Source organism: Amblyomma mixtum, chromosome 4, assembly GCF_055824585.1.
Source record: "Amblyomma mixtum isolate Tamu chromosome 4, ASM5582458v1, whole genome shotgun sequence".
NCBI classification, from domain to species: Eukaryota; Metazoa; Arthropoda; class Arachnida; order Ixodida; family Ixodidae; genus Amblyomma; species Amblyomma mixtum.
Window position 1 is genome coordinate 47,065,958 of NC_143015.1, and position 25,353 is coordinate 47,091,310.

Below are 25,353 nucleotides of genomic sequence, written 5' to 3' on the forward strand. Positions count from 1 at the left end.
TGCCGGTGCGCATACTTCTGCTCAGGCTTTTGGCGCGGCTTATAAGTTGTAATCGTAGAAATTGTGTTTTGCTTGTGGACTAATAGTTTTCTGTCTGTGTTTACCGCTTTGCCCTCCTAACATTGACAAGTTTTTGCTTCTCTTTTAGGTTGTATTCGTTTGTTTTTAGCCGCTTTTTGTGGCATCTGCAGGATTGTAGGAAGTTTTTGCTGATTTCAGTTTCGTACTCTCCTTGTGCTTCGCTTGCTTGGGCCCATTTCGGCTCGCTCTTTGTTGCTGTTTAAGGGTTCTTGACACCGCCCCTTGGCCACGATGTTGTTTGCACGCGTTTTTTCCTTGGGGTTTTTTTATGCTGGTTATAGCGCTTTTTGATGTAATCTTTTTATAAAGTTTTTCGCCCCCCCTTTTTTCATAGTTGGTTTGTGTCGGCCGCCCTTTGATGACTGTGCTTTATGTTGTATTCTTTGGCCCCCTGACTGTCACATGGTTTTTGGCATGTATTGCCACCTGGTGTTCTCGGGTGGCGCTGAAGTGTCTTCGAAGACGTTGAAGTGTCTCGCGCGGGCTGGCGGGCTGCTTGCTGTATTCTGCCGGTTAGCGACCTGTCGCCCTATTTTCCGTTACATTTTTGGTGGAGGTGCGGGGTAAAGATCCCCGTATATGTCTCATACTCCTCCGGATACCGTGGGCTCCAGTCCTTCGCTAGTGGACACCCCCGTGCACCGTGCTAGCCGGAGAAACCAAGGCCTACCTCCCGAACACGGGCTTTTGGAGTCTGCCAGAGCACCCACCCATCGACCTGCCATGCCAGCTGCAGCCTATTACACCTAGCAGAATCCGCGACTGCCCAAACCATTCCACGGCAGTCAGCTCGAAGACGTTGAAGACTGGCTTCTCGAGTTTGAACGCGTGGCCTCATTCAACCAGTGGGACGACGCCGCCAAGCTTCGAAACGTCTTCTTTAGTCTCGAGAATGGTGCGCGTACCTGGTACGAAAACCGAGCAGACGCCCTAACATCATGGCACGAGTTCCGCCGACGCCTGCTGGAGACCTACACCAGCACGGATCGTCGAGAACGGGCTCAACGGACTTTGCAGTCTCGCATTCAGATGCCGAATGAGACTGTAAGCATGTACGTGGAGGATATGACTCGGCTCTTCCGGCGAGCTGACCCGGCCACGCCCGAAGATAAAAAGGTGCGCCAACTCATGCGCGGCGTTAAGGAGCAACTTTTCGCTGGCCTCGTGCGCAGTCCACCTGGGACTGTTGCTGAGTTTATCACGGAAGCGGTCACGATGGAGAAGATGCTCTGCGGCGGTCTACCACCTACGACCGGCCGGTAGTCGCCGCTTCCCTTACAGAGCCGCTTCCGGCCTTCGGGGCTAACCCTGGTCTTCTCCGTGACCTGATCCGCTCCGTTGTGCGCGAAGAGCTCCAGGCGCTTTTCGGTGCTCCCCTGCCGACGGCCGGCTCTCTCGCTAGCCTCGTCCGCGAAGAGGTTCAAGCCTTGAGACCTTCATTCCCGTCCGTTGACCCGCCGCCTTTACCCACGGAGTGCCGTCGTCCAACGTATGCAACGTCCTGCGCCCTCTTCGGCGCAGTTTCCTCCGTCCAATCAAGGCTCCCTGTTTTCCGCACACCCCGACACGTACTACATGGACAATCGACGATCACCCCAGCGGAAGACGGACCTGTGGCGTGCTCCAGATCGGCGGCGTCTCTGCTTTCACTGCGGGGAACCCGGTCATCTGTATCGCCAGTGCCCGTATCGACAGCTTGGGCTGCAGGGGTTCCCTATCGACATGCCCCGTCCACCAAGAGGTCAACGACCCCGGGAGATCGAGGACTACGTAGCCCAGCAGCGCATGGCGACAATTCCCCAGCGGCAGTCTCGGTCTCCATCACCACGCCGACATTCGCCACAGCCCCAAAGCTCCTCCTGGATGGCGCAGAGACGGTCGCCAAGTCCCCGCCGGGAAAACTAAAGAGAGCGACCTCAGGGGGCGAGGCCGCTGGCAATCGATGCGAACAAGACCCCCCGACAACGCGAACAGCGACCGACCGCGATTTAAAGGCAACGACTGCAGTATCTGAACTCGGAGATCGATTCTCGTTGGATATACCCGTGCTTCTCGATGGCTATAAGGTTAGTGCTTTGGTGGACACTGGCGCTGATTTCTCGATTTTAAGCGGAAAGCTAGCGGCGCTTCTTAAAAAAGTAATGACGCCATGGTCCGGCACGTAGATTCGCACGGCTGGCGGACATGTCGTAACTCCGCTTGGCCTATGCACAGCAAGAGTCCAAATTCGCAGCTCCACATTTGTTGTCAGCTGCCTAGTTCTACCTGACTGCTCCCGTGACTGTATCCTTGGCGTTGATTTTCTCCGAGAGTATGGAGCTATTATTGACCTCCGAAAGCGCACTGTCACATTTTCTACCGAGAAAGCTGATGTTTACTCCGAGGACTGTCCACGCCGCGCCGCCCTTCGAATATCCGCCGAGAGCGTTTGGATTCCGCCACGCGCCAGTGTTTTTGTGAGTGTTCACTGCGACGGACTACGTGAAGGGACAGCGGTCGCAGACGGCAACCTGTCCCTCTTGCTCACCCACGGCATCTGCTCAGCGCGAAGTCTCATCCATCTCCGCGACGGCTGTTCTGAGCTCCTGGTGACTAACTTCTCTAACGAGCCCCGGCACCTTTTTCGTGCTACTGCCATCGCATTCGCCGACCCCTTAGCGGAGGTTTCTGAATGTTTCGCGTTCGAAGCTGTTAGACCTGTGCGCCCATCCCTTGACATCAGCCCCGACCTTTCGGTGACTCAACAGCGAGAACTACGTGCCCTCCTACTCGAATACGCTACCTGTTTCGCTTCTTCGTCGAAAGTCCGGCAGACGGCTCTTCTCAAGCACCGCATCATTACGCCTGACGATGCCCGCCCCATCCATCAGCAGCCGTACCGTATCTCACCGAAGGAGCGTGAGGCGATCCAAACGCAGGTGAAGGAGATGCTTTCAGATGGAATCATTCAACCTTCCAGCAGGCCCTGGTCTTCACCTGTCGTGCTGGTGAAGAAAAGGATGGGACACTCCGCTTCTGCGTGGATTATCGAAAACTGAACAACATCACTAAAAAAGACGTCTACCCGCTGCCTCGTATCGACGACTCGCTCGACAGACTTCGTCGCGCCCAGTACTTCTCCTCCATTGATTTAAAGAGTGGGTACTGGCAGATAGAGGTCGACGAGCGGGACCGCGAAAAAACGGCGTTCGTGACACCCGACGGTCTGTACGAATTTAAAGTGCTACCTTTTGGGCTATGTTCAGCGCCGGAAACTTTCCAGCGGATGATGGATACCGTTCTCGCTGGACTAAAATGGCAAACTTGTTTGGTTTATCTCGATGATGTCGTCGTATTTCACGAAACCTTTGCCGAACACCTTGAACGCCTGAGGACAGTATTAGATGCCCTCCGATCGGCCGACTTAACGCTAAAGCCAGAGAAGTGCCATTTTGGGTACAAAGAGTTGAAGTTTCTCGGTCACCTCGTGAGTGCCGATGGCGTTAAGCCCGACCCCGAGAAAACTGCTGCCGTCGCCAACTTTACTGTTCCTGCAACAAAGAAAAGTGTGCAACGTTTTTTGGGTCTGTGCGCATATTACCGCCGCTTCATCGCCGACTTTTCAAAGATTGCCGCACCCCTGTACCACCTCACGCGCAATGATACACAGTTCGTGTGGGCTGCCGAGCAGCAGGAGGCTTTTGCCGAGCTGCGCAGACGACTGCTAACAACCCCTGTTCTTGCGCACTTTGATGAAGAGGCTGAAACCGAAGTCCACACCGACGCGAGCAACGTCGGCCTCGGCGCCGTACTCGTCCAACACCAAGGTGGCGTGGAAAGGGTCATCGCGTATGCAAGCCGCACGCTTTCTCGCGCTGAAACAAACTATTCGACCACAGAAAAAGAATGCCTTGCGGTTGTGTGGGCAACCATGAAATTTCGTCCGTACCTCTACGGCCGCCCGTTCAAAGTAGTTACCGACCACCATTCGTTGTGCTGGCTTGCCAATCTTCGCGACCCATCGGGGCGCCTAGCCCGATGGAGCCACCGCCTCCAAGAATTCGACTACACCATTGTGCACAAATCTGGCCAGACGCACGAAGACGCTGCCGCACTCTCTCGCGCACCCGTCGGGTTAGCGGATGATAGCATAGAGGACGAGAGTGGTTTTATTGGAGTTGTCAGCGACTTAGACCTAATGACCCGACAGCGAGCTGACCCAGACCTGCGACCTATCATTGATTATCTGGAGGGCCGAGCTTCTGTCCTACCCCGACAATTTTCTAGAAACCTGCCGGCCTTCTGTCTCCGGAACGGCATTTTGTTTAAGAAAAACTCCAGCACTGTTGACCGAGCGCACCTCCTCGTCGTTCCGGCAGATCTCCGCGCCGATATCCTTCTTGCTTGTCACGATGAGCCGACCTCCGGCCACTTGGGCTTTGCCCGCACACTTGCATGCGTGCGCCAGGCGTATTATTGGCTCAAACTTTCTCACGCCGTCCAGCGTTACGTCAGAGGCTGCCGCGATTGCCAACGTCGTAAGGCGCCTCCTCTCAAGCCAGCGGGCTTGCTCCAACCTATTGAACCGCCTCGGACGCCGTTTGATCAAGTCGGCATCGATCTTCTGGGCCCATTCCCTGTGTCATCGGCCGGCCATAAATGGATCATAGTCGCGCCCGACTATTTAACAAGGTATGCGGAAACCAAGGCGGTGCAGCGCGGTACGTCATCTGAGATCGCCCAGTTTTTTATGCAAGAAATCGTGCTGCGTCATGGCGCACCTTCCCACGTAATCACTGATCGAGGTACGGCGTTTACGGCACAGCTCATGCGCGACGTGTTCGAGCTCAGTCACACGAACCATCGCAAAACCACTGCCTATCACGCACAGACGAACGGGCTCACAGAGAGACTCAACAGAACGATCGCCGACATGATCGCAATGTACATAGACTCGCAGCACAAAACCTGGAACGAGATTCTCCCGTACGTCACATACGCTTACAACACGGCCACCCAGGAGACGATCCGATTTACACCATTTCGTCTGGTCTACGGACGTGACGTTCAGACGATGCTGGATGCAATGCTTCCATGCTGCACTGATGACCACCCACTCACGCCAGACGCCGAGCAGTTCGCTCAGGGCGCCGAGGAAGCACGTCAACTTGCCCGCATTCACATTCAGCGGCAGCAGAGCACGGATGCGCGCCGCTACAACCTCCGTCATCGGCACGTCGAATACCATCCGGGTGACCAAGTTTGGGTGTGGACCCCGGTACGCCGCCCAGGCTTGTCTGAAAAACTGATGTGCCGTTACTTTGGACCGTACCGAGTTTTGCGCCGCGTCAGCGAAGTTACCTACGAAGTTCTTCCTGACGGGACTGTGCAGCCTCAGCGTCGTCCACCCCGCTCTGAGGTTGTGCACGTTGTCCGCATGAAACCCTACTTCACGCGGTAATGGGTAGTATGCTCAGTGTTCCGCTAGTTTTCGCGTGGGACACCTTCGCCCACCTCCCTTGTACATTTTTATGTGCTTGTGCTGTTTTTTTTCTCTTTCCACTGCCCGTACTGCAACCCCGCTTTTATGTTTTTTCTATTTTTGGGAGGGGGAGTAATGCCACCTGGTGTTCTCGGGTGGCGCTGAAGTGTCTTCGAAGACGTTGAAATGTCTCGCGCGGGCTGGCGGGCTGCTTGCTGTATTCTGGCGGTTAGCGACCTGTCGCCCTATTTTCCTTTACAATATTGTGCTGGGTTTTCCTCGAAAATAAACAGTTGTTAGCCAGCGCCCTTTCTGTCGTCTTTGTTTCTTCGCTTGTCTCCGTCTTTTTCGCGCTGCTCATTTAGAATTATATCCCACCAACTCGCCCAAACGCAAATTTTGAGGCGAGCATTCGCAGATAACCTTGCTGGTGAGTCGGGTGACCTAGATTGCTTAGCGTATTTTGTCGCTAGCTGGCATTGTTGTTGTAGCAATAAATACCTTGTTTGCGTCAGCCAGAGTGTCCTACCTTTGTTCCCTCAGAGCAAAGCCCGCCGTGGTCGGAGTGCGTTCGGTAACGTACGCGATCGCGGGGTAGGGTCCGGCGGCAGTGAACTGTGTCAGCCGCGGTTAAACGGGGAGAATATATTTATCTCCCGTATTAAAATCCCTCTATCTGACAGCCTAACAGGGGACCTGCTCTTGGAACATTCGACGGCTGTCTGTTTGGTTTGCGGAACGCTCTTTGTCCGGAGTTGACAAGTGCTAGACCTAGCGTGAATTTTGATCGCTAGGACCTGCGGCATGCTTTCTTGAGTAGGAGGTGTGTTGTGCTGGAGCGTGTTTTTGAACTTTTCGACATGTTCATTAAATTTTATCGCCTGGAGTTTCTTCAGAAAAGCACGAGAACCACTCGGTCCGCGTCGAGAGGACGCGAGGCCTAGCGCCCGCGGAGTTGCCTAGCCCGAGGCGAGTGAGTACGGAAGCCACGTGGGTGGTCCGAGTTTTCTGTACATATTGCTCTCTACTGTCTCTGTTCCGACTGTGGGATTAGCGGCTCCAGGAGCTGGATGGCATGGCGCCATGGTGCTGCTACGAGCTCGCTGGTACTGTAGCTCGGCACAGGGCGCTCCGACACCGTCCAATACAGTGGGCGCCACCGCTCAGAGGCTGCTTTGAGCAGTGAGCAGTGTAGGACCACCCCACACAGCTGATGTCTCCTCGCGGCTGCGCGCACGTACCCATTTTCGGGTCTTCATTTGTTCACGGTCGTCGAGTGGTAGTTAGGCCTATGGCTATTAGGAGCTGTCTGTACCACGTCGGAAGTGACACGACCACCGGACCGTGGTGTTGAGAGGGCGCGCACTTTGCTGCCCACCCGTTTTGTAACCTCGCATGAACTGAGCACTCTCGTTCAACTAATTACATAAATGGCACGCTACAAGCAGCTGCTGCAGGTCCCCAAACACGGCTCAGTTCAACCACACACTTGACATAGCACGACCCTCTCTCCTTGCATTCCGCCATTAATTTGTGTCAACTTCTGAAGCCACTCATCATCTGTGGGTGGAGTCGGTGCGTGTGCGATTCAAGAGTGTGTCTCGGAAAAATTGTGTACCTTTCACTAGTGCATGCCGGGGCGGAGAGATAAGAGCTCATGTTTTTATGTTATGTGTGTACATGCACTTGCATTTTGAAACTTGAAGAAAATTTCATTATCATCCACATGAGATGAAAGCTTCTTATATTTGTACCCGCCTTGGTTTAAGGGTAGAATTTTGGTGATCTGCATTTTTTTTCTGATGAGGTTATTGGATAATGCAATTTATATTCTCAGCTAGATTGAGTAGTCTAAAATTAGGGCAGGTGCAAATATGCAACTAAGCCCATCACGGCCACGGCGGCTGAATTTCGATGAAGGCGGAATTCTAGAGGTCCGTGTGCTGTGCGACGTCAGTGCACGTTAAAGAACCCCAGGTGGTCGGAATTTCCGGAGCCCTTCACTACGGCGTCCCTCATAGCCTGAGTTGCTTTGGGATGTTGAAACCCAATAAACCAAACCAAACCAAACCAAACCTAAGCAACTGCGCTCATTGTCAGCATCGATAAGGTTTAGTGCCCCATAAAATCACGTTCTGCTACTGCGGCCCCAAAGGATTTCCTGATTTCATACTTACCACCTGGGTAGCCCCAGTGGGAGCACCGTGTGCAAGCGATGCGACTCCCAGATGACTGCCATGGTATAGGGTGTAGAGTAGCGATCTTCCCACGTTAGCTGCCGTTCGCTGCCGGCGACGGCGTCGATTTCCCTTTGGATGCGTGCTTGCATTGCGTCTACATTGGCGGCCATGCGCAGAAGTAGGCGCGTCAGGAATGCGGACACGGTCACAGTTCCAGCGAGGAGCAGGGCAGTGGTATTGCCCATGAGATCCAGGGCTGCACCATTATCCAACCGGTTTGCAATTTTACCTTCACGGAAGGTTTCTGAAAAGTAGGTAAAGATACATGTAGGTAAAGATACATCATCAAAAAAATACAGTGCTTAAAATAAGCGATGTAAAATTAAGCAACTCACACAGCGCTAACGCGGAGAAGTGTGCAGAAGAAATGGGCTGAACAAAAATGGTAATTTAGGCTAGTAGGGTAGAATGCATCACATTTTGTCATCATGTCTTGTGTGCTGTGGTTTCTTTAGCGATAGATCTGTACCGAATAGCCCAAGTCATAATTTTAGCAGGGCATGTCCAACATTGTCAAACAAAATTTTTGAATATCGGAAAAATGTAAGGCAAAGTGATGAAAGTATTGGATCTAATTCTTCATTTTTCGGATATGTAGCAAAATCTTTCTTTTAAAGTTTTTCCATCGCTCTAATCGAGGCGTTAAGACTGCCATAGAAAACCTACGGGAACGCTTTTCACGATAGCAAAAACGTTCATAACGAACAAAATGCAAGCCTATCGACGGCAGATTTGTCGATATAGTGATTGTTATAGTAAAATCTACAATATATTAAAAAATTGCGTCCTTATACACTTTGGCGTTAAACAATTTTTGACCAGAATTATTTGGTGAAAATGGATAAAGACCGAATTTTCGGTGAAATTCCTTGCGCGAAGGTTATTTACAAAATTTTCCCCATAGCACAGCACAAGCAGCGACCAGAATGTGACAAAGTTTTGGTCCGCTGACTTTCACAGGGATGTTGAAAAACTAATTTTATTAAAAAATGTACTACTTCACCTCTTATTCAACCGCATTTTTGATTAGCGCTTTGCGTTGAAGGAAGTGGTGGCTGCATATTTAAACAAAAATGTCTCGTTCTTTCTGTACCAGTAAATGCATTCTTCGCGCTGCATACTTGTCTTATTCTTCCTCTTGTGGCGCTTACTAAACCAGGCTGTGATAACTTAGCTATGTCAGTCGTCTTTATTTACTGTTTTTTGAAGCGGTGTCTTATTTTTCCTCAAATCTTTTGTGGCGCTTAATAAACCAGGCTGTGATAACTAAGCTATTTCAGTCGTCTTTATTTACTGTTTTTTGAAGCGGTGTCTTATTCTTCCTCAAATCTTTTGTGGCGCTTACTAAACCAGGCTGTGATAACTTAGCTATTTCAGCCGTCTTTATTTACTGTTTTTTTAAGCGGTGCCTAGACGCGAAAGCCACCATTGAAAACGGAACACACATGGCAGATGGCTTCTTAAAAATTGACAGGAGTGCGTAAGGTAATAAGTTAACTTTTTATTTTTTTATTTCACGCGAAACTAAAGGAATTGCAGCTTCACTGCGAAAGCATTACTAGTCCCATTACTACAAAAGCCAGCGGCGTTTGTGTACTCGCAGATGGCGCAGAAAATCCTAACGATGGCAACAAAAATAGGGTGACGTCATTAAGCGGCCGCATGACGCTTAGAGCAAAGCGAACACTACCACTTCAGAGAATTTTGTACATGTCGTTCGTCTATATGTTGTTACCACTGGCCGACCTTCATGTGGCGCCAGTTCTCTCGAGATTCGTGCCGAATTTGCGACGGGACAGTTTCTGATAGAGCGTTCCTGGTGCTGGTGTCATATGATTTCTCTTGACACATAGCCTACACATGCTAGTCAAGTTTGTGGCTAGCTTGCGACAGGGAGTTAAACCACTGACATATGCCACTTTAATTACATGAATTCATAGAGTTATCGAGAAATTGTGATGCAATCGCCTGTACAGCTTTCCAGGTGGTGTCATACGCGCGCGCGCGCGTGTGTGGGTGGTGTCATACTTAGAACAAAAAGCACACAAAACTCATCGTCTGAAATAAACTCGGATCTTAAGCAGCAACCGAGCGTTTACATGTTGCCTCCAAGACATGGTTTCGTATTCCCACACATAAGGAGTCTTAAGTGTCTGTGCCTAATATTAGTCACTAAGAAATAACACTTCGGCACGTGGCAGTTCACAGAACATCCGCCAAAGTAGAGAAGCTTTAGTAAAGGATTGGTTGAACATTTCTTTTAGTTTACACACAGCGAGTTTCCTTTCCGTAAAGTATCAAATAAGCTTCGAATGGCTTTGCATTTTGATTCCATTTTAAATTTCGGTAGCTACACTCAGCTCAGCTGGATGGAAACTTTCCTTGTCAGCCGGAATCGACGAGATAAACACTAAACTACTAAAAACCCAAATGTATTAGTGCAGTGTGTCTTGAAGTTTTGTTTTCGCAATCACTCTCTACAGGTCTCATTCCGGAAAACTGGAAAGTTGGAAGGTCGTTCCACTCTACAAATCAGGTGACAAAAATTCTTCCTAAACTACCGTCCTATTTCTCTAACTAGCGTCCCCTGGAAGATCATGGAACATGTCATATGCTCTCAGGTAATGGACTTCTTAGGCGCTAACAATTTCTTCCATCCATACCAGCAGGGTTTCCGCAAGGGGTATTATGAAACAAAACTAGCCATGTTCCTCAACGACTTACATGTCGACCTGGACGATAACCTTCAAGTGGACGCCATCTTTCTGGATTACGCTAAAGCATTTGATAAAGTTCCACATCAACGAATAATACAAACAATTTCTATTCTAAACCTACATCCTATACTCCGTTTCATACATAGCTGTCAACGCAGCCAAGGCTACGGCGCCTGTTCGCGCTCCTCGTCCGCATCGTAATGTAGTGCGTCGAAAGTGACAAGAGTAATGAACTCAAAATTAAAGTTATTTTTGGTTAATATTGCAGCATAATAATAATGGTGTTTTATTTTGCAAAAAGATTGCTTTTTCTTTAATGTTCTTCAAAACAGAGTGCCTTAGTTTTCTGGTTTTTTTCGGCTCCTCCTGTATCAGGTTTTCGCAGCTAGGCCGGCCGGTGATGTCTTCCGCGTTCGTCTTTCGGTTTCCGAGTATGGAGAAAATGGCAACGCTATCGCCTACTATCGCTATCGCTATCCACGCCCTCTACTTTGGCTCTTTTGGCGTCATGCAGGTCTCTTTCGCTAAAGGCATTCCATTGAGGACGAAGCGTTCGATGGCCTGTGCAGCGGAATCTCTGCTCAGGGCCTAAAAATGCAGAGCTTTCAACAATCCCCATCTCGCCGCACTAGCTCACTCCCATAACACACCGAATCCGACATCTAATACAAAACATTACTACGACCGGAAGGACTTCAAAGAATTTTCCTTGTGACAACAGCTCAAAGAGGAGACCCGAGTCAGACGCTCCTCACTTTAAAGCCGCCGAGTACACCGATCAATACAAGGTTGCCGCTAGCCGAGGCTGCTCCGAATAATCGACACCACACTGAATTCTATCACCACACAATGATTCATTGTGTGCCGCATGCTAAAAAGTCGTTCAGTACCCGAGAAAAGCACTTCGCAATCACGTCCGTCGCCAATACACTACACTGCCTTTTCCCTTCGAGACAAGTAAACAGCGCTGTGTTTTTCAAAGTAGGGATTAGAGTTTGACAGTTTCGAGTTTCTACCTAATGAATCTTTTAAGAAAAATAAAAAAAGTAATAAAAAAAACCACCCGAGCCGGGAGTCGAACCTAGGCCCTTTGTAAAATGAACAGAAAGGCGCGCGCTTCGTACCACTCAGCCACGACGCGAGGCGGACGGATATATTTTGCTTGTTTTTTGCAGCGGACTACTTTCGTACCTTTGGCAGCGTTGACAGCTATGTATGAAACGGAGTATAACGTGCTAAACTGGATCAAGGCCTTCTTAACAAATCGCTTTCAGTCAGTGATTGTAAATAACCAGTCTTCCAACCCTCTCCCTGTAACATCCGGCGTCCCTCAAGGCTCCGTTTTTGCACCCGTATTGCTTTTAATATATATTAACGATCTCCCACAGTATGTATCCTGCCAGATTCGAATGTTCGCGTACGATTGCGTAATGTACCGCCAAGTAACAAACATAACTAATCAAGAAGATCTCGAGCAGGACCTTAACCAAATTGAACAGTGTTGTGTAAATTGGCTCATGACCCTGAACCCTAGCAGATGCAAGCTTCTTTCCATTACCCGTCGCAAAAAGAGTCATGCCTTTCAATTCAAAATCGCTAACGAGTCCGTAGAATCTGCATCATCTTTCAAGTACTTAGGCTTCACATTATCTAATGACCTAACATGGAATGCACATGTTGCTAACGTGTTATCATCTGCTAACAAAATTCTGGGATTTCTTAAACGTCACCTTCGCCTCACCTCACATCACGTGAAATTGCTCGCCTACAAGTCGCTCATTAGACCTAAACTTGAATATCGATGACGCGCATCATGTTAACCTCGTAAACGATCTAGAAGTCGTTCAAAACCGCGCTACAAGGTTCATTCATTCTTCTTACTTCTACGACGTCAGTGTTTCAGCCCTAAAAACTAAATCAGCACTATCGCCTCTTTCCGTTCACCGTCGCATAGCCACGCTATCACTGTACCACAAGTTCTATTACTCATCACTTAACCGTGCCCCTTACATCGTACTATCGCGCTCAATATGAGTTGCAACGCGCGGTCATCGACCGGGGCTCGTTCCGTGGTGTGCCTCCTCCAAACAGTCGCTCGGATTCCTGGGAAAACTGCTGTTCCAGGAAACAACAGCACCCCCGCTCAGGGGAAAAAGTTTCTCCCAGAATTCCGAGCGACTGTTTGGAGGAGGCACACCACGGAACGAGCCCCGGTCGATGACCGCGCGTTGCAACTCATATTGAGCGCGATAGTACATTTCTCACCGCACTGACCACACGCTTCAAGTTTTTCGCACACGTGCCCGAACTGTAACTTTTTCAGCCTCCTTCTTCCCACCTGGAGCTAAAGATTGGAACGGCCTTCCCCAGCACATCGTCGACATCATCTGTCCTTTATCATTTGCTCTCAACATAAACAACATTTTGTGTACATGATCACAAATTGCATTGTCTTGTACCTTTTCCGCTCATTCCACCCCTTATGTAATAACGCACCAGCGGTCTTTAAGGTAATAAAATGAAATGAAATGAAATTTGTGGCCGGAAACGCGGCCGTAAATCGGAGAGTGCAGGTGGACAAAAATCTGCCTGCTGCACCTGGATGCAGCAGCACCATGCGGTAACAGCAAAGAAACAAACCATACGCAGCTTACCAGAGGGTATTGAGAGCAAATCTCTGATGACTAACTACAGAAATGTTGGTTGAAAGCAAAAGCCTGGCACAAAGTTCAGTGGAAGCACACAAAAGGCGAATGGTTATTTAATTCATGTCTCGTGCAAGTATGCAATGACAATAGCTCGAAAAAGAGAGAACAAAGGATCGAATGAACGCGTTATAGCTGCGTGAGAGGAGTGAGTAGCGTGTTAAATGGACGGGCGTCTACTTGGGCTGTGATTTTAAGACAATGTCGCAGAAAGACGGACTGAATCGCGGTGCTCTGTTCGAACTGCAGTCACGCTAGGAAGACGCTACAAGAATACACAGTGGCGAAATGGACGACATCGATCAGTGTGCTTTGTGGCAGATATCTTCACGGTCTGTCACTCCAGATCAACGACAACTAGATAGCAAATGATTACATGTGTCCGCAGGTCACAGCAGGAGAGGCCAGCGACGAGAAAAACTAGGCCGGTGTAGGGTGTACCAACAGTCTCGGCCATGTCAGCTGGAGAGCTAATGAATTGGCATAGAATATGCGGATATAGCCTGGAACCCACATCAAAACATTTTAATCAACAAATTAGAGCGCATTCAAAGACTAGCAGTAAGGTTTGTTTACTCTAAGTATTTGCGCCAAACTAGCACTTCCAGTCTAATAATTCAATCAAATTTACAAAGCCTGTTATAGCGAAGAATTTTTTTTTTTTTTATGGGGTTTAACGTCCCAAAGCGACTAAGGCTATGAGAGACGCCGTAGTGAAGGGCTCCGGAAATTTCGACCACCTGGGGTTCTTTAACGTGCACTGACATCGCACAGTACACGGGCCTCTAAAATTTCTCCTCCAAAGAAATTCTAGCCGCCGCGGCCGGGATCGAACCCGCGTCTTTCGGGCCAGCAGCCGAGCACCATAACCGCTGAGCCACCGCGGCGGCTATAGCGAAGAATCATTTCAAGATTAAGTTTTTTAGTTCCAACTTCTTCACGGCCACTTCAAGAAAACAAATTCACAATACTTACTCCCTGCTTTCAAACGCTCGTCTAGAACTAACCGTAGTACAACAGTTTGTCAACCAGTCATCCGTGTAAATATCCACAAGTACTCTGTTTCCAGATGCGATATCCTATTGGAATAAATTACCTGAAGATGCGGTGAAGTGCAGTCCATGAAATTATTTATTAATTTTACTGAAAAAAATTTACTTTTCTGTTTAGTTCTCCTCTATTCTTTTTGTGTTTGGATCAGAGAACATGTCTGTTTTTTTTTGTATTTTTTTTACTCTGTTGGACCGCAGTGATGCATTCAAACACACCTGCATGGGCCGTAAAAGGGCCGGAAGTGTGTTTAAATAAATAAATAAATACCCAAATAAATAAATACACAAATAAATAAATAAATAAACAAGATTTTGGCCTCAAGACATAAGCGCTTTTACATTTCTTTTATAAAATACACGCAAAACAGAGCCTTTGTTACATATGATCTGCCTTCGGCGCTCACTGAAATTAAACGCTTTCCGTATCAAAAGGGTGGAAATTTGGGAATTTGTAGGTATACTCGCTATGAAGGCGGGCCCATTTATTAGCGAGTAGGCTTAATGAATATGCGCAGTTTAATGAATATGCGCAGGAAGGATTTAGGTATTTTCAGAATGCATAGTGACCGGATGTAGTTGCGTGCGCAGTGGCTTAAAATAGATAGCAACATACTTTATATTGTAGAACGCGCATGAAATGATGGGGAAGAGTCTATGGAGTGCAATGTCAATTAAATGGTTGGCTGCCGAGCATTGCTCAAGACGGCCGACGACACATGTACGCCTCGCTCGTATGAAGCTGTTTCGTTAATTTTCTTAAATAAAAGCGCCTGCAAAGTATTTTATTGAACAACAGTTATTCAAGATCCACTATAAGTTAAAGTGAAGGGTGCGGCACGGTGTGCGAAAACAGCCGAATCGGTTGCAGTAACTGGACAGGCTCTCAATATTTTGTTATGAATGCGTTCACAATAATCAGTTTTTCTTTCAGAGTTAGCGCGTTGCATAAGAAAATTTTCTGTGCTTCAAATGTCACGACACTCCTCTCCTTAGCCAAGCACCGTTTACTTTACATCTTAAGTCAAGTAATGAACTAGACTTGGCTTGCACTACGTAACAGCACAAAAAATGAGTCTCGAAACATTGCTGTCACCATCACCTGCAAACTCTGTAGCAGCCCTAATTCTGCAGCAGCCTTTCTAAATATACATTCAGCTAATATAATATCTGTCTGTGAAACAGGCCTTACATGAAGCTACCAGCATATACAAAAGTCGCCACTAACAACTCGTATGGAAGCAGAGCAGCCGTGGCGGCGTGACTGTGGGCGGAGAGATGTACAGACGTCTGTGGCCATTGTTATCATGCAACCGGTGAAGCGTAATGACGTGGTCCTCCCGACGATTTCGATTTGGCGTGCTCTGACAAAGTAGCCACCCGGCATATGCAATGCCTTATGGCCTAGAGCGTGCCGAAACTTCGAAGAACGCTAAACTCCATAAAAAAGGGGGCGCCAAGGAATCGCTAATAGAACGAGGACAACCTTAGACTTCAATGAACCAAATGATCAGGCAGGCTTTCTTAAAGGGCACTCGTCAATAGACCATACTCACACTTTCAATATGGAGATAGAGAAATGCTGAGGATATAACCATCCCTTGTATATAGCCTTCATAGATGACGAGAAAGCATTTGACTTTGTCGAAACCTGAGCAGTCATGCAGGCAATGCGGATTCGGGGTGTATTAGCTGAGCTGAGCATTATGTAAAAATACTGCAAGGTATCTATAGGGGCTGCAGAACCACCATAGCCCTAGATAAAATCAGAAATAAAATTACAATAACGAAGGATGTCAGGCATATATACTCAACCTCGCCGGTGCTGTTCACACCTGCTTACAGCAGGTATTCTGAGGCCTGGATTGGGTATAGTGGGGGTGCGAATTAATGGAGAATACTTAAGTAACCTGCGATTCGCTGATGACACTGTGGCGCTAAGTGAATCACGGGATGAACTGTATGATCAGTTACTTAGAGGGCGAGAGCAGAACACTGCGTTTAAAAATAATATGCAAAAAACTAAAGTAACGTTCAGCAGTTCGGAAGGAAACGACAATTATGATTTGTAGCGAGGCGCTGGAAGAGGTAAAGGAATACGTCTACTTAGACAGATAGTAACCGCGGATGAGAATCACGAGGGTGAAATAAATAGAAAAATAAGAATGGGGTGGAACGCATTTGACAGGCTTTCTCAGATAATGAATGGCAGTTTACTAATATGCCTCAAGAGAAACTTATATAATAGCTGCGATTTGCAGGTAGTCAACTATGTGGCAGGAACATGGAGGTTAACGAAAAGTGTTCAGCTTAAACGATGGAAAGCAAGCTATGGAAAGTAAAACGAGAGGTCTAAAGTTAATTGTAAAACATTCAGGCGCTAGCAAACAACGACATAGAGGGGACACAGCGCTTACTCGCAACTACAAGAATTTTTATTCAGAAGCTTCTATATATACAACAAAAACCAAAACAAACCCAGAGCAATCACACGCCACATGCCAACTAGCTCAGCTTTCTGCTCTGTTGCAACTTATGTCTAAAGTTAAGACAGAAAGAGCGCCGAGTTGGTCAGAGAACAAGCGCAGGTTTAATGATATCCTAGGCGAAATCAAGGAAAGATAACCGCTGGTCCTTAATGGTGACTGAGTGGATTCTAAGAGAAGGCAAGCGTAGCAGGTGGCGGCAGAAACTTATAAGGATGGAGGATACTAAGAAGTTTGCGAGGATAGGGTGCTCGCAGCTAGCACCGGACAGGGTTAATTGCAAAAAATATGAGGCCTTTGCCCTCCAGTGGGCGCGGTAAGGCTGGTTATGATGATAATATATCGGTAACGCAAGTGAATTGGCGTAGCCTCTATGAATGACGGACCCCAAGCAATAGCTTTTCCTGTCGCGTCAGCTGATCGCGATGCGGTTTATATCACTCATGTGGCGGTCCCTGTTAACTACATATTGCAGGTACGGAGCAGTACGTCCACTCCTTGACAGAGCCACTGAATCCGGCAAAAAGCCCCCACGCCACATCAGCGTTCGGAACACTTCTTCTTCGGGCGGGGAAAGCCTAGCACGCCGCTGACGAAGAAAAGTATCCATCGTTCCTTGTGCTCTTAAGCGCAGATGTCCGGTCAAGACCACCGATTTTGGCGGAGCGGTCGCAACTGCTTCACGGAGCTATCTTGGCTGGCTGAGTGCTCCCGATCTTCCATTGGAACAGGTGATCCGTGACCCGGTACTGCCATTGGAATAGCCTTGCACCAAAAAAAGCAGAAAAAGTTGATCCGGAAGCACTCCGAATCGGCGATTGGAATTCATCATAAACTTTAATTGATGACGGCAGCACCATTTCATCGTTTCCCCTATGTTTGCTCTCGGAGCATTTTGCAGCAACGCTTTTATATATGGCTGCGATCACTCGAGGCTATGATATTGCGCATGCACCGATTGCTCACGATGGGCGGATTTCATTAACCCTACGTCCGCATGAGATTAGACGACACGTTGTAGACATGTGTGGCTGGCTTGTGGAAACGGCACTAATTTAGAAACTGAAGTCGAGTAGTTAGAAACTATCCAAACGAGAACATAAACCGGTTGAAAACAACGATACGTTCCACGGCACCCAAGGACAATGCGTACAACAGGAAACTAGCTCATTCGAATGTGGTACCCATACACTGCACACCATGTAACTGAGTATTCTTCCTTGGCGCCTTGATGTGCTTGTACTACGGAATTCTGTTTTGTTCTTTCTTGTGTCGCTCTAAAGAAGCATGTGTAGTTCTGGCTATCACTTGTCGTTGTTAGGCAATGAAGAAACATATTACTTTGTCCGGATGGACGAAGCTTTCCTCATGTATACGCCTTCATAGAGCTTGAGGCTATGTGTAAGTTACGTTGCGCACAAATAGCAGCCTCGTCATAGTCTGGAAAGCATGCGCCGTCGGTCTGGAAAGCAGGGAAATTTCTGAATTCACCAGGTGTGTCCACTATCCAGTATTTGTTCAAATTGTACGCCTGTTATTGGACAAACACGATCCCTCTATTGTGTACTGGCAGCCTTAATTACATATACGTCATAGAGAACAGGATCTATAGACGGTGATCCTGGTGATGAACGACCTGCACGGCTGCCCTGCAAAGTCATGCGGAAAAGATGCATCGAGCTCTTCCCTTATATCTTGGCCTTCAATTTTTTCTCGCATTTTGCCGACAGAACGGTAACCAACTGGAACCTGTTTCTGGGTGACCTCTCTGAATTTTATTTTCTTTCTGTCTTTTATTAGAACCCGCATTCACCTTAAATTACATGTACAGAAGCAAATTCCTCTATTTGCGCATACATCACTTGCAATTTTGAGCATCATGTTTGCCTAACTATAATTTAAAGAATTGTGCGGTGCTTGTTAACCACAGCCCGCATTAGCCCTTCTAGCCCTTTGATGCACAATAGAGTACAGCAGCGCTTTTTGTGAGTGTTGCATACCAAATAAAGATAACTGTGACTGTATTTTCTGGTTTGAAGGCATTCATCTTTGGAAATCCACTCGAATGACTGAAAACGGTTTGTAAAGTTCATCCGGTAGCACGGAATGACGCTCTGTTCGAGGCGGTAAATTGGCTTGGTGGGCATTTGAACCTTATAATAGAGCAATAAAGAAAAATTCCTCGCCATATGAGAGACATGGCCCGAGAAAGTCAATCAAGTCTTTCAAATGCTTGTAGTGATGCGCTCCACTTACGCGTGCGATTGATGTTGCCATGGTTCTGGAGTTCCCGGTTTCGTCGCAGGTACATCTCTGCATAACTGGCTTTGCCAACGCTCATATCTTCCAGGAGCCTCAGGATGTGTTCTCTGAAAGGGATGAAGCAGGTGTTTCTTAAGAATGCCAGGGCTTGTAAAAAACATGGAGAGGTTTAGCTGTATTGAATTATGCGGTAATTAAAATGGGAAAACTTCTACATTTACAATAAGATTTGCCGGGCTTGTTCGTTCATGCTGAAATATGGGTTAACTGCACGAAAGGGTAAGACAACAGGCAGAAACACATCGTTCCGCACTTTTGTGTGTCGTATGTGTTTCATCTTATTGTCTTACCATTTCGCGCTGTTAACCCTTAGTTCTAATTTTTTAAAGGAGAAAGTGATCGTGCGTAAGAGAAGAGTGCGACACAGGCTACACCACTCGAGCTTGGATACATGTTCACAAAAGCTAGTGCACTCAGATGCTGCAGCGGCGGCAGCACCGTCAAAAGGCACTTCAAACTATGAGCAAACACTTGCGGATGCCTGATATCGCTAGAACGCTTTTAAGTAGCCTCTGCGGTGGCTGAGCGGTTACGGTACTCGGCTGCTGACCAGGAAGGCGCGAGTTTGATCTCGGCCGCTCCGGTCGCATTTCGATGGAGGCGAAATGTTAACAGGCCCCTGTGGTGTGCGATGTCAGAGGGCGAGATAATGAAGAGGGAAGGGAGAGATGTTAAACAGAAGTGTGTATTGGTTGGCTACCGTGCACTCGTTAAGAGGGGTGACGTGATTGTGAAGGGAAAGAGAGAGGGAGCGATGGGAACAGTCACAATTGGTTCCTCAAGCCTGTCGCTCTCTGGAAGCCAAACAGTCCCTTGTAGGCCTCGAGGGCAGTCGATTGCTGTGGCCACGGTTCCAGAAACCTATCTGCAAACTTGTGAGGATCGAGGCGGTCTAGGCCACAACGCAGTGTATTTCTTTCAGCCCCCAAAGAAGGGCCCTCACGTAGAAAATGTACCATTGTCTCCTTGCAGCCACATCTTTCACAAGCAGGCCTGTCGGCCTTCCCAATCCGGAACGAGTATTCCTTCGTAAATTAAACAACGAGACATAGATGGCGTAGCAATGTTGCTTCGCGATGCGGTATATTGCGGGGAAGCCGAAGGCGTAGTCCAGGATCCAATGCTCTGAGGCGACGGTTAAAAAACTGGTCAGTGTTCCACGCAGAAAGTGTATACACTTTCTTAGAGCTTATAAGCTCTAGCGCCAACCTGTCTAGGCCACACGCTGCGCCAACTCTTGATATAGGAATACCGACTTGAATTGCGTCAGTATGGGCAGATCGGGCAGCCTCGAGCTCTTGGCGGTTTCTTTGATACTGCAGTGTCCGGGCGTGTAATGCGAACGCAAGATGACTTAGGGGCGTTGGGATAATCTGCTGGATTCCATGAGCAGGCAAGCTAAACCATAGAGCGTCAGAGGGACAGGCGGGCGGATGAAGTTAGGAAGGTTGCAGGGATGAGGTGGCCGTAGATGGCACAGGAGAGGGTTATTTGGAAAGAGATGGGAAGACCTTTGTTCTGCAGTGGGAGTAGTTAGGCTGATGATCATCATCACTAAGTGAAAACGTTATAGGCTATCAATACGATTCATGCGGCAGAGACTGGGTTAGCATTACTGTTTCTCCCGTACGGTACTGCCACCGCCGCTGACGGGTTCAGACCGTACGGGTGGGTGGCGTGATCGAGTCCGTCCATCAACGTGTCACACGCCGTACGCCCGCTTCATACACCCGGTTCAATACGACAAACACAGTATAACACGTACCCCCTTCCACTCTCTCCCACCCTCTACCCGTCCCCCACATTTTCTCTCCCTGATGTCAGCCTTGAAAGTGGAATGGGGAATTTTTCCATCCACACCCCGCACCAGCAACCACTCAAGAAAGCTAGAAATTGACAGACCATTGCGATAGACATAATGCAAAATTTGAGAGCAGCTCTTCACATGTCACCTGCAAACGCTGGCAGGTGGCGCGTTATGCTGCTAGCCAACCTCGGGGATCTTCCCATGGCACCCACCTTCCTGTTGTTCATTCTTTCGCTCTCTCTGTGGCAAGTGACATTTCGCTTTGCTGCTACCTCCCGCCGCGGTGGCTCAGTGGTTACGGCGCTTGACTGCTGACCCGAAAGATGAGGGTTCGATCTCGGCCGCGGCAGCCGAATTTCGATGAAGGCGAAATTCTAGAGGCCCGTCTACTTTGCGATGTCAGTGGACGTTAAAGAACCCCAGGTGGTCGAAATTTTCGGAGCCCTTCACCACGGCGTCTCTCAAAGTCTCAGTTGCTTTGGGACGTTAAACCCCAATAAACCAAACCAAACCAAACCAAACCAATCTGCTGATACCTTCCAACTCACCACCTGCCACACGCCTACACACTCCACCTGCCAAGTGACGTGCTACGTCGACGACGACTACGACGCGGAACGAGGAACAGGCGCCTAAGAGCTGCACCTTAAAACAGCGCTGCGACAACGGGCACGGAAGAAGACAGGCCCGGCGCTGACTATGAAATGAGGGTTTATTTGAAAAACACATGAACGCTCAAGTGTACTCTTTTGTTTTTTTTTCCCAACGCAGGAGCGCATATGTTACGCACAAAGAGAAACACCCGCATATTCATCATGGGAATTAAGGTACTCAAGTTTGCAGTCACAACAGGTACAAAAGGAATGCTTGCGCCCATGTCGTCGTTTTTGTGAATATGAAATTCTTTGCTGATTTCACTTGTTAAAATATTTGTACAGTAACTCAGAGTTATGGAAAAAGATGTGTACGGTTTCCAAGAGGGACTAGATGGTGTTACTACAACATTTCCTGTAATGCAGTGTTAGGTTTGAGGAGGCAGCAACTCAAAAATAAGTGTTGTGCTCACGTAGGCCGCTATTCTGGCATCTTCCTGTGTGACCCAGGTCTATAGTTTTTCCCGCAAGTGAAAAGTGAACATTTGTCCTATGTGCTGAATGGGAAACACTTCATGTTCAGCACATAGGACCAATTTCAAGCCATTTTTTACATTACACTCTATTTATTTTTCTTCTTTTCTTTTTTTTCTGCTCTTTTATGTACTATGGCACAAATAGCACGGCGCAGAAAAAAGAACGTCTGCACCGTATCTGCTGCCTACTTGCTTGAAACTGAGACATTTGTTGAATGTACGGCAACACAGCAATTCTCTTTGATGCCCGCCACGGTGGCTCAGAGGTTAGGCAGGTCGGCTATTGAGCCGGAGGACCTGGGCTATAGCCCGGCGCGGTGGTCGCGCCTCGATGGAGACAAAAAGCAAAAAGGTGCCCGTGTGCTGTGTGATGTCAGTGCACATCAATGATTCACCGGATGCCTTCTATGGCCCCGGACTAGAGGTTTTGACAATAAATCCACCACTTCCAATACAGCACCTTTTTCCTTTTTTACTCCTTCCTTCGTCCCTTCCTCGCAGTTGAGGTGTCAACCGCGAAGTCAGACAGTTACCGCCCTTTCCTTTTCATTTCCTGATAACCAATCATTTCTTGTTCCCTTTATTAGAAATCTTTGGTGGCTCCTACCTACCATATGACTGGGCCCTGTAGAGCACTTTACTGCATGACTTGAACTTTGCCCTTTGTGGTGAAGGTGTGGCGTATAATGATACTTTATTTTTCGGGAAGAAATATAGAGTCATAGAAAAAGGTACCCACCTATCTACTGGATTCCAACGCTTCTTTACAAAGCTCTGTTCTCAAATGAAGCATTCCTTTACAGAGAACGTCGCTTGTCGCAGGACAAAGGGCAGTCACGAGCTCGTTCCGGAACATGACTACAGGACCAGCGAATGCCCCATCTCCATCCCTAGAGTAGGTGTCATTTTGACCTTCCTGATATTCCCTAAACTTCAGCCCATAACCTGGCTCTAGCAAAGGTGTTTGCAGAATTAAGCACTAAATGATAATCCTGTTCCCCTAGAGGGCCACGCAAGGCATTGTGGCAACAGAGCTCCCTATCTTGAGGCTGGGAAACCAATAGTGCTAATAACGTGCTGTACGTTTCAGTCAGTTTTCCATCTCGCTTGCATCCACTTGACTAAAGGGCACATTTTTATCGCGGTCCAGTGATTACATTTTCGGGAGTTAAATGGGCGTTTATGGGGTTAACCCATTGCGCTATTGCGTCATGCTCTTAAGGCGAAGGTAGAGAACACCACTGTTTTTCTTGTGAATATTCACAAAAAAAACAGAAACAGGTAAATATACGCCCCCGTCTGAGAATCGAATGAATTTTTTTTCAGAGAATAGAGTTGAAACCGCTTAACCACAATATTCTCTTTGCACCTGGGTTGAAACTATTTTGGAGTCATGGAAGAAGAACAGACTCTGTATTACTACTTCAGAAAAACAGCGCTTGCAGACGAAGGACCAAAACAAGAAGGACACACAACTGCGCTAACAACTTTTATTTCGGAAGCGTTGTTGGTGATCAGTGACGATAAGAATAGTTGGTATATGTGTTGGCTCTTTCCGTGCTCCCACTTTGCTGATCTTTGCGCGTGCGCATCATTCCCTCCAGTTCGGTATAAAAGGCGCGGATCGGCCCGCTTCCGAAATAAAAGTTGTTAGTCAGCGCAGTTGTGTGTCCTTGTTCTGGTCCTTTGTCTGCAAGCGCTGTTTTTCTCAAAATGTACCCCAACCAACTCGCCCAGCAACACACCTTGCTCTGTATTACTAAACTTAATTTGCCTTTTTTTTATGCACTAAGGGCAGCTCTTGCTTAGACTTACCTCGCGAACGCTCGGATAGACATCATGGTGTTCAACAACTTTCCCGCCTTCGTGAAGGCTAGGCGCCTGACCAGCGCCAGAAGAGCGAGTGGGAAGGAGGACACCATGCTCCCGCTGCGGCTGCTCGAGAATTCGTCTCTGATGGCTCTTCTGAGCTGCTCGTGGCTCGGGTCCCCCACAGGACAGCGGCAGGCAAACAGCAGCCGGCACATGACGGCGTTCACGCTGGCCAGTACCAGTTCTGAAAGGTCCAGTAGCTGCTCCTCCTTCTGGCTTATGCTTTTTCTGAGGTTCTCGCATTCCTTCTGGAAATTAGGTTAGATATGATCAAGGGATATTTTCATGTGACAAATTTCATTTTATCTTTGTCAAATGGCTTTCATTTTGTGTAATCTGTATAATTTTACCCAATATAATTTCTTCCACTCGGCCTGTGCTCATGTCGTTGTAAGAACACTGTGCCGTAGCTACGTGGGCACACAATCCAACCCGCGCGACGCGCGCAGCGAGATAGCAGGCAAGGTGCCCAAACATGTACTGGAGGATGTTCATTAATGCGTAGGTTGTTGTGAAAGCAAAGTAACACGGCCCTTTCTGATAACACCTTTGGGGCTTTAAAACCATTAAGTGTAACACGAAGAGAGGTGTTTTAGAAAACGAACATGCTCTGGGCATGGTCACCATGATTGTGACCTGGTGTATTTTACCTGAAAACCGCACTTGCAGTCATCGAAAAGTTCACAACGAAACACTAGGGAGAAGTAGTGCTGTGCGGAGTATGTGAACACTCGGCAATATGAAAATCAATTCAGCCGCCACGGGAGTAGACGACAAGGTGAGTAGTTTAGATACGCCTCTGCAAAATGAGTGTCCAATTATGAACGAAAGAAACCAAGGGAAGTTACAGAGGTGGTATAGGAAGACTGGAGAGATTCCTCAACTCCTTTCAGTGGAAGACGGCGGAATTCACCTACTTACCCACCAAATATGTACACGGCTTTAAAGGGCTTTAATACTTTTCATACTGAGCATTAAGTTTTTGTTAGGAAAGAAAACCCTAACACCAATTACTGATGATGCTTTCGTCACAAGCATACTAACATCGCTTGCTGAAAATAGCCTGGCTTCTGTTGCAGGTCTTGTTGCAGGCAAACTGTCTAAATTCACATCATAGCCTTGCTTCCTTACGGAACTACAAGAATGGTCTTCTCATCTGTCCCATTAGGCGATACCCATTGAGCGGCTGTAGTGTTTCGCCGAGATAGTGTAACAAAAAGAGTAAACAAAGTCTCACTCACGGCGATAATCTTTTCCATATCTGGCTTGCCATAACCCACCATGCGTAGGAGCTCCAGTGCATGGCGACGGCTTTCCTCCCATGCTTTGGCTCCGTAAACCGCGAACCCTGCGCAAGCGACGGTAGCATTTTCCGCCTCGTTACCTCGCTTCAAGAGACCCTTTCGTTTAGCAGCGCCCAGTCACATCACAAAAGATCAGTGAGAAAACCATCTTTATGTTCTACATGTGTAATTTTGGCGGGA

At 47.9% G+C, this 25,353-nt stretch overlaps 1 protein-coding gene across 1 annotated transcript in view; it reads right to left on the bottom strand.

The window, feature by feature from the left end:
• LOC149346427 (cytochrome P450 2J2-like) overlaps nucleotides 1-25,353 on the bottom strand; it is a 57,614-nt gene that overhangs the window by 14,484 nt on the left and 17,777 nt on the right. The window contains exons 4-7 of the mRNA XM_089541326.1: nucleotides 25,111-25,217; nucleotides 23,813-24,117; nucleotides 18,996-19,108; nucleotides 7,720-8,026 (exon numbers count right to left, since the gene is read on the bottom strand). Coding sequence (XP_089397452.1) covers nucleotides 7,720-8,026; nucleotides 18,996-19,108; nucleotides 23,813-24,117; nucleotides 25,111-25,217 — 832 coding nt within the window. The remainder of the gene's footprint in view (nucleotides 1-7,719; nucleotides 8,027-18,995; nucleotides 19,109-23,812; nucleotides 24,118-25,110; nucleotides 25,218-25,353) is intronic.